The 14,097-nt window shown below is 33.4% G+C and overlaps 4 protein-coding genes across 6 annotated transcripts; 3 read left to right on the top strand and 1 right to left on the bottom strand.

Moving 5' to 3' along the window:
• Positions 1 to 451: 451 nt before the first annotated feature.
• Positions 452 to 1,818, top strand: LOC18051663 (rhodocoxin). The gene has a single exon (XM_006447916.2). It carries the CDS (start codon positions 1,091 to 1,093, stop codon positions 1,565 to 1,567), a length of 477 nt encoding a protein of 158 aa, XP_006447979.1. The 5' UTR covers positions 452 to 1,090; the 3' UTR covers positions 1,568 to 1,818.
• Positions 1,819 to 4,698: 2,880 nt separating this feature from the next.
• Positions 4,699 to 5,148, top strand: LOC18051662 (calmodulin-like protein 3). The gene has a single exon (XM_006447915.2). The coding sequence runs from the start codon at positions 4,699 to 4,701 to the stop codon at positions 5,146 to 5,148; it is 450 nt and encodes a 149-aa protein (XP_006447978.2).
• Positions 5,149 to 5,605: 457 nt separating this feature from the next.
• On the top strand, positions 5,606 to 7,719 carry LOC18051661 (uncharacterized CRM domain-containing protein At3g25440, chloroplastic). Of its 2 annotated transcripts, XM_024191635.1 has the most exons (4): positions 5,606 to 5,744; positions 5,919 to 6,219; positions 6,388 to 6,795; positions 6,986 to 7,719. In XM_024191635.1, the coding sequence occupies exons 1-4, from the start codon at positions 5,614 to 5,616 to the stop codon at positions 7,490 to 7,492; spliced, it is 1,347 nt and encodes a 448-aa protein (XP_024047403.1). In that variant the 5' UTR covers positions 5,606 to 5,613; the 3' UTR covers positions 7,493 to 7,719. The 2 variants fall into 2 exon arrangements, with proteins under 2 accessions (XP_024047403.1, XP_006447976.1); XM_006447913.2 differs by lacking the exon at positions 5,606 to 5,744 and having other exon boundaries at positions 6,130 to 6,219; positions 6,351 to 6,795.
• On the bottom strand, positions 7,691 to 9,717 carry LOC18051660 (protein FAR1-RELATED SEQUENCE 5). Of its 2 annotated transcripts, none has more exons than XM_006447910.2 (3): positions 9,628 to 9,717; positions 8,412 to 9,013; positions 7,691 to 8,130 (listed from the first exon to the last, which is right to left on the bottom strand). In XM_006447910.2, the coding sequence occupies exons 2-3, from the start codon at positions 8,964 to 8,966 to the stop codon at positions 7,909 to 7,911; spliced, it is 777 nt and encodes a 258-aa protein (XP_006447973.1). In that variant the 5' UTR covers positions 8,967 to 9,013; positions 9,628 to 9,717; the 3' UTR covers positions 7,691 to 7,908. The 2 variants fall into 2 exon arrangements, with proteins under 2 accessions (XP_006447973.1, XP_006447974.1); XM_006447911.2 differs by lacking the exon at positions 9,628 to 9,717 and having other exon boundaries at positions 8,412 to 8,791; positions 8,920 to 9,013.
• Between the last annotated feature and the right edge of the window lie 4,380 nt (positions 9,718 to 14,097).

Raw genomic sequence — 14,097 nt, 5'->3', positions numbered from 1 at the left:
ATCACTTTTGTAATTGATATACATATAAATGTAAGGAAAATGATATTTACACCGGGTCAAACCTCGAAATTTAAATATAGTGTTTTGCTAAAGCCAAAAACGACGCCATTTTTCCTTGCCAAATATTTCCCATTTTCTTTGTCGATGGAGCTGTGTTTGGGTTGTAATGTGGATTGTTAATGAAAAATGACGCTGTTTTTCCACCCAAATATTTTCCCTTTCGTTTCCTTCGTCGATCCAACTCCAACCATAACTAAATATTTTCCCTTTCATTTCCTTCATCGATCGAGTTCCAGCCACCAGCTCCAGCCACAACCTAATATTTCCTCTTTCCTTTGTCGATCTAGCTCCAACCACATCCTGAAATTACCATTTGTAATCCAATACCCGCTTATTAATCAACATCAAGCAAAATTCAAGCTTTGAAACTCAACTTTATACCAAAGAAGACAGTACCTTACCTTATTGCAAAGCCACATAGAAAACGAATTTTCTATTAGAAAATTTTCACAGCCACTGTAAATGCCCAAACTCATCTTTGAAGGATAATGCTGAAACTCATCCTTGTTCAAGCTTTTGCTTGAGCGTGATCTAAGCCAAACCCTATCGCCTAGAGGAAGAGAAAGCAACTACATTCTCGTTGCTTTTGGCTTTTACAATTGGGTTCTATGTTCGGGTTGTGTGGTGAAACAAAGAGGAAGATAAAAGCTGGGTTGTTGTTGCTTTTGCCTTTTCTAAGCCAAACGGTGCGGTAAATCAAAACAAATAATAATAATAATAATAATGAAATGACGTCATTTTGGTGCCGTTTTAGGTTTTGACCTGGGTTTGATTAGGGGCAAACATCTGCTTTGTAAATATATTTGTCAAATCAATTGAATATAAACTTGAGTTCATTATTATGTTAAAAATATTATCTGTATTTGAATTTAATTTTGTAAGAGAAAATTAAATTAAAAAAATTATATATAATATAATAACAACTCACTTGACCTCACCTTACGGTACTAACAGGAGAGAAGCAAGTAACCAAAAGTTACGAAATCAAAATAGCTCACATCGAATCAAAGCCCCAATTTTTCTCGAAAGAATGGCGATATCAACACTCCAAAAACTCTCCTCCCAAATCCATCGCCTTCCTTCACTCTCTCCCCTCTCCAAATCCCTGACCCACCGCTCCTCCGCTACCGCCGCCCCCTCCGCCAAAGTCGCCGACCGAATCGTCCACCTCTTCGCCATCGACCCCGACGGCCAGAAGCGCCCGATAATTGGCCTCGCCGGTCAGACTCTCCTCAAAGCTCTGACCAACAGTGGCCTCATCGACCCTGCCTCCCACCGATTAGAAGAGATCGACGCCTGCTCCGCCGAGTGCGAAGTCAACATTGCTCAAGAGTGGCTCGATAGGCTGCCTCCGAGATCCTACGAAGAGGAGTACGTGCTCAAGAGGAACTCACGCGCTCGCGTGTTGAATTTGCATTCCAGGCTCGGGTGTCAGGTGGTGCTCACGCACGATCTTGAAGGCATGGTCGTGGCTGTTCCCGAGCCCAGGCCATGGGATACTCCGTAATGTTTATTTATTTTTGGTTAAAACGGTGCGTTTTTTGTGCTTCTGGGGAGGTAATAATTGTCAAAGATTTAAACTTTTTACGGCGATTAAGAACTGTTTCCATATGTTTGTTTAATGTTCATGGCTTTCTTGTACGTGAGATTGCCTTTGAAGTTTATGAATGTGGACATTTTGGAATTCCATTTTGTTATCTTGTTGTAGGTGCTTTAGCTTTGTGAATCATTAATAATATTCATGGAATTAAGCATCAAGATATTAATGTTTCAATGGAACTTCGTGGTGTTGTTGTAGTTCTATGAAGTTCCTGTTGAATGTGGCAAGCCATTTCTAAAATTCTAGTTGAAATCTCACAGCTGATTCATCGATTTAGTCTTTAATTTGTAACAATATAATGGATTTCATCAAAATGTTGGATATACATACCATGTAGATGAAAGGGCTAATCTTACTTTCTAGTTGTAATGTGGATTCAAATATATATCAGTAGAAACCCCTTAGAATCCCATGCTGAGTTTGGTAAAGCACTAGTAAATCTGCTCTTAATATGTATATTATTTTCATTCAAATGATATCATTTACACTGACTAGCCTTAGCATAATCTTAGGTCATTTAGCTGGAGAATGTACATAGCTGGGTAGGGTATTGTGGCAATGAATGAGTGAAAAGGAGATTATAATATTGGCATATGTTGAGTGTTGAGTTATAGTTGCAATTTGCTACCATCTCTGTTTCTCAGTGTTAGTGAGATGCCTTGGACTAACATTGTTATCCATAATTTTGGATGAGGTTTTAGTCTTGTGATTTATCATAAGGATATTCTGTTATTTCAACTTTTTATCATGAATGTGAGGTTGACTCCAGGAGTGCAAACTGTAAATGGGTGAAGAGAGTGTACAAGTTGGCAGAAGCTTGTTAAGCCTGATTTTTAGTTGAGAAGAATAAACTCTCTTCAATTGATTTGGCTCTTTAGAGTAGAGGCTTCGAGATTGTCCTTTTAGGTGTTTTTCCTTCATTAAGCATTGTTAATACCGCTTCAATATAGAGATGATCAGAGAAGATCACTTTGCTTCAGTCATGTTCTGTTTGGATCACTTTATTAATGGTGTCATAGTAGTTATAAACATCAAAGAAGATCCCAAAGAGATGGTTGTTTAAAGTTTCTCATTCTTTTTCTTTTTCATGTGGCTTTTTCCATGCCTTTCTGAAGAGAAGCATTTTAGATTATGCTTCTCGTCAATTACGGTTGGTCTTAAAATGTGCTCCAAATCCTTCCATTTATTGAACTTAAAATTTTTGTTCTTTATACACACTCTCTTCTTGTTGGCTTGGCTTCCAGAATGGTTATAATTGCTGGTGTTCAGAATAACAACGCCCGCCCCGTACGCGAAAAAGTAGATCATTTACTAGCTTCTGCCATAATAAAATTGTATCTTGATCGTCCAATTAACCGACCAGACAGACACCGGTGGCAAAACAAGTTAATTACGAATTGTCTAACAACAACAAAACGCACGTTCGATTTTATTTTAAATTAGGAAAAAGAATAATTTAGATAAATAGTTAAAAAAAGGGGCGACCGCGTCTACATTCAAATGCAATCGTCACCCCTTTATAAAGATCACAAATTCAAGTCAAAATGAAATATTATTAGCACTAAGATGTAACCAAGCCATGTGCCCGATATGATCACATAAGTAAATGACTGAGATCATATAGACGAGTGAGCTGGGTATTCACATTTGCTTTCGCAAACGAAGAAATTGCCTCAAAACATTCGTCTTTCAACAGACGGTTTAGGGACAGAGTGCGTTTGCTTACTGGGAATTAAAAATATGCCAGTAGGTAAAGGGCCTGAAAAATCAAGAAGGGTCAGATTCAGGCGAGTGAGACTGGCGAGTTCCATTTCGCAAGTTTATTAAAATATTTAATTGCCTGGATCGTTTTCCTGTTTCGATCCAGTCAAGAAGCTGACTTGCTTGGCTCTCTAAATTATAAATTAACTTTTCCAAAACAAATATAAAGGAAAAAAAAAAAGAAAAGAAAAAAGAAAACATAGATACAGATTCAGAAAATGAACACAGAAGAATCGACCTTGGCTACTGGAGGCGGAGGAGATTACTAGACGATGGTCGAAGCAAGTACTTTATACACAAAAGGAGCAAAGACTAGGGTTGGGGTTTAGAATCGAATGGGCTTTCTTTTCTCCGTTGGGCTGCTTGGATCCAAGTCAAGGACCTTATATAGGAAGCCCATTAGTCCTTTTTTATTATTTTTATTCTAATTTAATGGACCAATGTTTACATTTTATTAAACAACATCCTATTTCCACTTAAAATAAATGTTATGTCCAATTTTTACTTAATAACTAAATAATTAATTATTGAACCAATTATTAACTTATGTCCATATAACTTTTATTGCAGATAAAATAAACCAACCTACGGGCTACAGTTGTGCTACTATTCTTATAAGTTTGCTTTTATTTTTCCCCTTCTTTTTTTATAAAAAGAAAAAAGAAAAATCTAGCTTCTTTATTTATTCTTTTTTTTCCCTAGAACTAATATAATGTGCTAGAATTTTTAAATCAATAATTACCTTTGAATATAAATTCTAACCATTTAATATTATCCATTTTATTTTAATAAGAGATCTCCACGTGTCATGCTTCTTTGCCTCCATTTTTACCACTCAACTTTTTCAGTAAATCCCATCAAAACCGACCGTCCAAAATGTTATACTAATAATCCATTTTTAACCAACTCCAATTTCATCCTCATCTAAATTTAGTACCAAAATTAATTAGCCACAAATTGCCGCTCTATATTTTAGGACATACTCAACAAACCAAACACTCCAAAAAAAGCACTGGTCTCTTCATAGTTTATCAACACTAATAACCAATTGTTTCGTTTGATTTTGTTTTGTTAATCTTTCTTAAATTTCTCCTCACACTCACCACATATTTCTATTTTGTTCATATCTTCTTTAACAAATTATTGCTTGTGTTATTTTCAGTTACACTTCTGTTATCACATTTATATAAACTTTCCTAAGCTTCTTTTATTATTGTATTGCATCATTTGTTATCAGTTGTTTTTGTCGGTGTGTTTTTGTTTTTTAAGCGATCATCATGGATACGGAACTTCGTCGAGTCTTTCAAATGTTTGACAGGAATGGAGATGGAAAGATCACAAGGAAAGAGTTAAGTGACTCATTAAAAAATTTGGGAATCTATATTCCTGATAATGAATTGGTTCAAATGATTGAAAAAATAGATGTGAATGGCGACGGTTACGTAGACATAAATGAGTTTGGATCCTTGTATCAAACGATAATGGATGAGAGAGACGAGGAAGAAGACATGAAAGAAGCATTCAACGTGTTTGATCAAAATGGAGACGGTTATATAACAGTAGAAGAATTGAGATCAGTTTTGGCTTCCTTGGGGCTCAAGCAAGGAAGAACCGTAGAAGATTGCAAGTTGATGATAAAGAAAGTTGATGTTGATGGAGATGGAATGGTGAATTACAATGAGTTTAAGCAGATGATGAAAGGCGGTGGATTTGCTGCCTTGAGATGATTAATAAATAATTAATCTTGTATTAGAAGAGTTCTATGAATTAGAATTAAATGAACCTCATCGAGGGTAACTTGTTATATCATTTCATTTAGAAAGAGTATACAATGTCCCTTTTCTGGGTTCATTTTTCATCATATCAATGTTTTATATCGGCTTATTGATTGGTGACCTTTATCATTATTTTCCAGTTCAATCTTTTGTTTATTTGTTAACACTAATTTCAAATGATTTAGTTGTGTTTCAGGAATTATCTGATTAGTAACTTAGTATTAATGTCAATAATTATAACAAAAATACACTGTTACTATGTGGTTACGAGGTAATGGGCCTACAAAGGTAAGGGGCCTTTTGTATGAACAGGCCGCGTCTGCGGGCAGAACCGAGACCGGCTCAACCGGTCGAGAGACTTTAGAAATACTGGACCGGCTCGAGAGCAAACAACTGAAACAGAAACAGATTGAGAAAATGGGGGGAAGGGTTTTGGTTTCCTCAGCTTCAATGGCTCTTCGTAAATCTCCGCAGTTCAAGATTCTCCTCTCGAAATTCCACATATTCAAACCCTTTTCTTATAATAAATATCCTTTTCAAAGAATCAGGTACTGCTCTCTCCCACTCTCAATATGTGTAAAAATTGAATCTTTTATTTATTTATTTTCAAAATGTAAAAAAGAAATTTGTTTGATTGAGTTGCGTTTGTAATTTATTAGGCTTAAATTAGTTTATATCTGTAAGTTTGGAATTTGCATGAGACTTAGCTTACATTGCAGTAGCATGGTTGATGTTTTGTGCAAGGCTTTTGGACCATGCTATGGTTTAAAAAGATTCTCAATAGAGGGGCGTCTGTGGATACATTCAGCTCCTTTGCGGAATTCTATTGAAAAAGTTGTGGAGAAACAGGAAAGTTCTGAAAATAGCTCATCTGCTGACGGAGCCGGTGTTGCTAAAGTTAAGAGGAAAAAACTCAAGGGAAAACGGGCAGTTGTAAGGTGGTTAAAGCACTTTAGGTATAAGAAGAAGAAAGAGTATGAAAGGATGACGGCCGAAGAAAAAATTTTGTATAAGCTGAGAAAGGTAAACATCCAGTTTAATGTGATTCTCTTAATTGACTTCGAGTTGGATTTGATCAGAAATAAAGATTTATTTTAGATATTCAACATAGTATCAACTTGTTGGATTATGACCATTTATCATCCTGGTTTTAGATGCTTAGGGTCTATTCTGCTACTGGTTCTTTTCCAGGCTCAGAAGAAAGAGGAAAGGATTGTTGAAGGATTGAAAAAGATTGAACCGAAGGAGTCCTCAGAAATGACCCATGATCCAGAGATATTAACACCAGAAGAGCACTTTTATTTTCTGAAGATGGGTCGCAAGTGCAAGAATTACGTTCCAGTTGGAAGACGAGGAATATACCAGGGTGTAATTCTGAACATGCACTTGCATTGGAAGAAACATCAGACTCTGAAGGTGATTGTAAAGACATTCTCAGCAGAGGAGGTTAAGGAGATTGCAGCTGAGCTAGCAAGACTGACTGGAGGCATTGTTCTTGAAATTCATGAAGAAAATACAATAATCATGTACAGAGGGAAGAATTATGCTCAACCCCCAACAGAGATAATGTCACCTCGGATCACACTCTCTAGAAAGAAGGTTTTGCTTCTCTTCCTTGATCCATACACTCTATAAATATGCTGAATGCATCATATTCTTCTTTCTGCTGTTAACCGTTAAGTGATCTGTCCTCATTCTAGTTGTAAGTTTTGAACCCATGTCCATCTATTCTGTTTTTCAAAATCTTTCATACGATATTTAGCGTTCCCTTTTCATTTCTCTGTTACAGGCTTTGGATAAATCTAAATATAGAGATGGCCTTCGAGCTGTTAGGAAATATATTCCAAAACTTGAGCAGGAACTAGAGTTGCATCGAGCACAGGCTGAAACAAGAGCTGAAAATAGATCTGATGCGGCAGAAGATGTCCAAAACACTGAACTAGATAAGCCAGACTTTGGAAGCATTCCAAGCATGATGGAGTGTTCTGAAAATGATCCTACAACTGAGTCATTGATGGCATCAGATTCTGAAGATTTATCAGATATTTTTGAGACCGACTCCGAGACAGAAACTGAGGAGAAGGCAGAACTCCGACCACTTTATTTGGATCAGTTTGATAAATTTCCAGTGCAAAATGATGAAGAGCATGAAGATTTCGAAGAACACCTCCGGCAAATATCTATTGACTTGAGAAATGTCAAATCTTTGGGGAAAGATGAAGACTCTTTCCATTTTGATGAAGTTGATAAGATGTTTCTGCGTGCTGCTTCACTTTTAAAGAAACAGAAGAGATAGTTTCATTTGTAAGTCCTTAGTTGTAGTCAATGCATTTTAAACCGGATGTTTACAGCTTTGACTTCCTCTTTGGAGGTAATATCTCTCGTTACATTAATTGCTAAATCTGGGCAAATTTTAAGGGGCATTTCAATTGGACTGCTATTTCCCTCTTGTTATATGGCTGTGTATGTAGACAATTCATGAGAATTTGATCAATGAGCTAAATAACCATCTTTTTATTTCAATTGCACATGTAAAACACAATCAAATAAATGGATACAGTCCGGCTTCCATTGTTGAACCCAAAGCATTTAATGACTAATGATGATAAAATTAGCAACACAGTGTCAGCTGGAAGTAAAAATAGAAAAAAAATAAAAATAAAATGAAGATAGATGTACAGTGTTCTAATTTCTAAAACTGACTAATAAGTACTAAACACATTTGCAATCTGAATTTTCTGGTTGCTCGTCCTCAAGTTCTCTTATGTTATCAACTATATCTTTAACTCTTCCGGACAAGTGATCGGTATGTTCCTCTACAAACTTGAACACCATATTCAGTTGTTCCTGGTAGGCTGCACACCTACGTTTAAAACGCTGTCTCTCATTGTTGAGCTCTATGGTCAGTTCTCGTATTCTCCGATCTTTTTCATCCTGTTAATACACAAAGTCAAATAGGTGAGAACAGGTGGGTGAAACTACAGAAATATACCATCAAAGTGGTAGATATTTCTGGTCCTACAGATAATGGATACAAGCTGTAAAACTGGAAATTATTCATAGCCAATCCGCACAACCTGCTGTGGCCCTTAACTGGTAACAAATGCTTGACATGATAGATTGACTATACACTCAAAATTACTATTCAAATAATCTTAAGAAATAATTGTTAAACAAACTATATGTTGTCTGGTTAGAAGACAAAGATAAGTTACCTCACTGATAAAATTTTTTGTAGAACCTCGCCAGGGTACTTTACTGGGAGACATTAGTTCGTGATTGTGCTCTTTTATAAATTTGGTGACTACCCACTTGTCTCCATCCCTTAAAGCTAGCCTTAACATTGCAGGACAGCCTTCTCGGGTTATAGGTGGTGGAGGAAGGACTCTGTCTTTCCTGTACATGTATTTCTTTTCACGGAAACCTTCTTTTGAACAAACAAAATCTTGACCAATAACCACATTATTTATTCGTGAACGCCGGTTATGATGGATGCGTACAGTGAACCCTGTCCGCCTGCCATAAGCAACATAAAATTCTCGAGCATCATCTCTTGACTTGAACTCCAAGCCAATATATGGTTCTTCAGCATCACCTACAGAGGGTAAACTTTCAAAAGACTGTTCTAAGATCTTGTCAACTTCACCTGTATATAATTCAATATTTTTTGACAGGTCGTCATCAGCTAAGTCATTCTCATCATAGCCTGCAACTTGCAAATACCTTTCACTCTCATCTGAATCAATGACTTGATTAGATGTGCTCTCCATTTGTGCTCAATAAGTCAGATACTAGACAAGCTGCCTATCCATAACAACTGCCAGTGAGAAAGAAGGATTAAACAACGCATTTCTGCTTTCTATACCAAAAGGAAAAAAAAATGACAGTAGATATATTGAAGCATAAGAAATTAACACTTCTGAGTTAAAGAAACTTTAAAACAGCTAAAATAAACACAACTTTAAAGTATACAAGAGCAAGTTTAGAAAACCCAATATCACGTTCTTACAACAAATGATTGTAAACATCATACAAAGAAATTTGAGAAAATTTTACACCATAATGGACATAATTTTCCAATATTATTATACTAGTTTTAAACTGAAAAAATAGGGGGGAAAAGAATCAAAATATCTATGGCTCAACCCACAAAAGCTCAAATTTTTCTTCAAGCCAAAGTGGGGTATATAAATTTGAACTGTTATGAAAATGGACTATTAAGCAAGCCTAATTGTAAAATATAAAATTTAACTACACTTTAAGCAAAAATTGATAACATATAAACCAAATCAGAGCAGGCAAACACATAACGGTCAAAATTTGAACTTTGATTTTACTTTCGCTAGTTTTGTAGACCCTCTTGTTATAGAATTTACTGAAAAAATAATAATAAATAAAATTACTGTTAAGATTGAGTGCTAATGAACTTACTGTGAGCATCAGAACTTCAAACCCTAGGATTGAACAGCCGCCAGCTGTGATAGGAGGTTGATGGAGGCGAGATGTATTCTATCACATCTTCTTTATTCTTGGGCCGGACTTTCGGCAAATCTCTTTTATGGGCGGTCTTTATAGTGGGCTCCAAGAACCCACTTGGTTCAACTAGTTTTATCACCGGGTAGTACCATTGGCACCCCTCCTCAATATTCCTATTAAAACTCCTCTTCTTATTGTACCCCTCAGATGATTTTGAAAGTTAATATTTGTTCTAAAAATTCCTATTTTATTTTCCTAATTAAAATAAAAATAGAAGCGGAGGCTCCTTTGGATTCATAAAATTAAAGAGATGGCATTTTGTTCACCATGCTCAGCAAATAAATTCAAGCACCGAATATAAAAAATTGAAAATTCAATTGTATATAATCAATAGCTCTACTCTTAACCACCATGTCTGTTACTCAAATGTTAAAAGTATGTCCCTTTGGCAGTACCGCAGTAGTGCTGAAATGTCTAAAGATTGCTACCATTTGCACATAAATTAGTGCAAAATACTATACATAAAATAAATAGACAAATAAAAGGAAAATTACCTCTATAATATTTTGTTTTGTCATGTGTACATCTAATCATTACCAAAATTTTAACATGCTCTTTGCACTACTTTTATTTGATTTATTTCTAAACATGTATCAATTAATCACTTTGACAAGAAAAATTTAAATAAAATAACTATTTTACCCTTAAATAAATTAAAAGATAATTTTATCCCACAACATTTTTTTTAAAAAAAAATTATAATTATCATTTAATTAATTGACAAAATATTATTGAAAATTTGGATGTTTGAGTACTAGTTAACTAATTGATAAAATATTATTGATTCTTTTAATTCTTTTGACCTAAAAAACGAATAATACTCATCTCAAATATTTTCCTCTTTTTTTTCTTTATCAATCATACTATCACAATTATCAAACAATTTTCATTGTTTAAATTAATCATCGGAATAATAATAGTCTAAATCTACTTTGAATAATAGAAAAATAATAATTACAAAAATTGTCATTTAAAATTATAATTATAAAAATTAATATCTTAGTTTTTGAGATTTATTTGTTTTATTAAATTTAGAGGCATTCTTGTAATTATAATATTTTTATTTTTAAAAATTTTGTAAGATAAAATAGTCTTTCAATTTATTTAGTGGTAAAATAGTTATTTTATTTAAATTTTTAGTTTTAAAGTTATTGATTGGGTGGGTCCAACTATGGTGCCACTGTGGCCTGAATCCAATGTCTGGATCCAGCTGTGGTATAATACCACTGTGGTACTATAGTTTTGCCCAATTGATTAATATAAATTTAAAAACATAAGTGATGCAAAAAATATGTTAAAATTTTGTAATAGTTAAGTGTACATAGGATAAGACAAAACAGATATGGTGTAAATATAATTTCTCTAAATAAAAATCTTATCATCGTAACTCGTCCATGTCACTCATCCACCTCCACCCATTTTACTCACTCACAAGCCACAACTCATGCCCATTGGCAGCCCACTCCGAGGAACCACCATCGCATTCCGTCGCCGGCACTGAGACACCCCTTATGCCTTGGAGGAGACGCACTAAAGTCATTAGCCTCTAGATTTTACTAAATATTAGTTTGTAAAATTTATCTATAAAATGAATCAAAAATCCCCAAGCCCAGGTCGTGTTTCATGAATGTGCTGTAACACCAGCGTAGTTAAGCATGATTGCATTTGCATGAATCGTTTGATCTTTACTAGTTTACACTAAATACTAATTTGTAATATTAATCTATTATCCCAAGCCCTGGTCGTGAATGTCAAAAGAGTAAAAAAAAAAAAAAATTAAAGTAATTTGATTTTTATTTCTTTATTTCGTCAACTTAAGTGGTTTTAAAATTTAGTACCTGTTAAAAGATAAGGAGGTATTTATTTTTTTGATTTAATGACTTAAAATAACTTGACTTAATTAATTAAGTCAATTAAAGGTGTTCTCTCTTATAAGTTAACAGGACTTTCTAAATAATTTTTACTTGATAAAATAAGTTAATTTTTTGACTTTCAACTAAATGAAAAAATTTAAATAAGTCAACTAATTTCTAATGTAAAAAAAAAATCCCTATTTTATTATTGATTTTTCAAAACCTATGCTTGCACATTTACCCCATTATATAATCTTCTTTTTTTTTCCCCTACCAACATGCTCCTTATTTTGCTTCTCTCATCAAGTTCTCCAATCTTTCCATCATCAATAATCAAAGGCATTATTCTTAATTTGTATTTATAAACCTGCCTTTAGTGTTAGGAAGTGCTATGTCATTTTCCAATTTATATTGCTCCTGTTTTTAAATTTTATTGCAAACCATCATGAATTCATGATTTCCTTAATTATTTATTGACTTGTATGTAACATGCTTATCTACATAAAGCCAAGTACTTTCCTTTGAACAAATGAAAATTTATTTGGCCCTCAAATTCCACCATTGTGAAAGGATATATATATATATGTGTGTGGAGTAGCTTGGCATGTAGTTTGTGTATAATTTAAGAGTGAATTGGTTCCATGGACAGTCCACTATTGGTTCCACTGATTGATTTTTGTAGAATTTTCTTATAAATATCATCACAAGTGGAAAGAGCGAATTGAACCGATCATACTTATAAGAAGTATTTTATTGATTTTTGCACACGTGAAGCAAACACAGGAAATAGATTTGGGACATCCTTGAAGTCAGTTGCTTGGACTTTCTCAAGAACTGAAAATATTAATAGTAAAATCTATTATCCTGAAACAACTCTAAAATGGGTGGGATTATATGAAAAGACAAACTTTGCATGGTTGGATTTAAAAATGGCAACATGACATGGTTATGATTCTACTACTCGTACTTTTGATTGGCCACCTAAAAAATAGGAAGAATAATTGAAGGTAGCATCTTTTTATTTTCTTTTTAATTGAATTATTTAAAATATTACAATGTAAAGATAATTAATTATTCATTTATTTTGATTGAATAAAAATGTCCAGAAGCTAACGAATTTTGCAATAAACCTTTAGCAAATACTGAAGAGTTGGATGCATTGTTCTCAAATTCAGTAGAAACTGAAGCTTATACTTAGAGTTCTAAAATGGAAGGGAAACCAGAAATGTGCAATGTATCATTGATATTATCTAAAACTCTAATCAATTAATTTAGAAGATGATGATTGTGAGGTAAAAATACCTAATTCATACACCATTGTGGATGAGCATGAAGTGTGATGAAAATGAGTTGGATGTATTTATAGTTTTCCAAGATAGCTTGATATCTTTTTTCTAGTTCATGTGTGTCAATATTTTGTTTGGTGTCAATGGAACTTTTAGAGTATATAATTTTTTGTTTATGTAGTGAATTAAATTATGTATTTTTAATTATTTGAAAATAATAGTGACAGGCATGGTAATACATAATTTTCTTAGAAAGATATCAACGAATGATGTATTATTTGCTTGATATGATAATTAAGAAGTTGAGCTAGAAAATATCCATGGTAATCAAAATCAAATAGCTAGTGCTAGCAACTCTTCAATCATTGAAGAACAAGATTTCATGCAATAATTTTTGGATCAAATGGCAAATCAACTAGGGGTAGGCATTGGATCAGATTCAGATAGATTTTATCCGAACAAATACAGATTAGATTTGAATTTTGCTTCAAATCCAATCAGATACAATTTGTACAATCTGCTCGGATTGTACTGCTCTTTAAAGGAAAAAAAAATAGAAATTGAATGAAAAATAGAAAATCTAGGGCTTGTTCAGTATTATTTTTGAATTTGTATTTTCTGAAAACAAAAATAAGAATGAAATATGTTTTGCAGTTGCTATATTTCATATTTAAGTATGTGTCTAGTATAATTTTCTGTATCCTATATTTTGAAACTGAAAATGGTAATATGCGTTCGGTAGACATAATTGGAAATGATAAAAACAGAGAATATGTGTTCGGCAGTATCATTTTCAAAAATGATTTTTACTAAACATTTAACTCTTATTTATTGTTAGAAAATAATTATTTAATTAATACATATAGAAACATACCATAAATAATTTTTTTAATTATAAAAAATTACATGAGGATAAAACTTTAGTATTAGCATTGATAAAAAAAGTTTTACATTGTCATTATTTTTACACTATAATTAAGATAAATATTACAACACATATGATTTAAACAAAATAATTATAAAAAATTACATGATAGATATCATGCATTACGTTTGTAATCATGCCACATTGCAATTGCAATTTTATCTCTTGTAGCATTCATCTCTGTGACATTTATTGGAGATAAATCAATATTAGTAAGTGACCTACTAGTATCCTTTTTTCATTGGTAATCATATGTAGCACATAAAAGTCATCAAACAACTATCACTTGCATTTTCTCGTC

The sequence above is a fragment of the Citrus clementina genome, unplaced genomic scaffold (assembly GCF_000493195.1).
Source record: "Citrus clementina cultivar Clemenules unplaced genomic scaffold, Citrus_clementina_v1.0 scaffold_2, whole genome shotgun sequence".
Taxonomy (NCBI): Eukaryota; Viridiplantae; Streptophyta; class Magnoliopsida; order Sapindales; family Rutaceae; genus Citrus; species Citrus x clementina.
The sequence above is the reverse complement of the archived record's forward strand: the minus strand, read 5'-3'. Positions and strand labels throughout refer to the sequence as shown.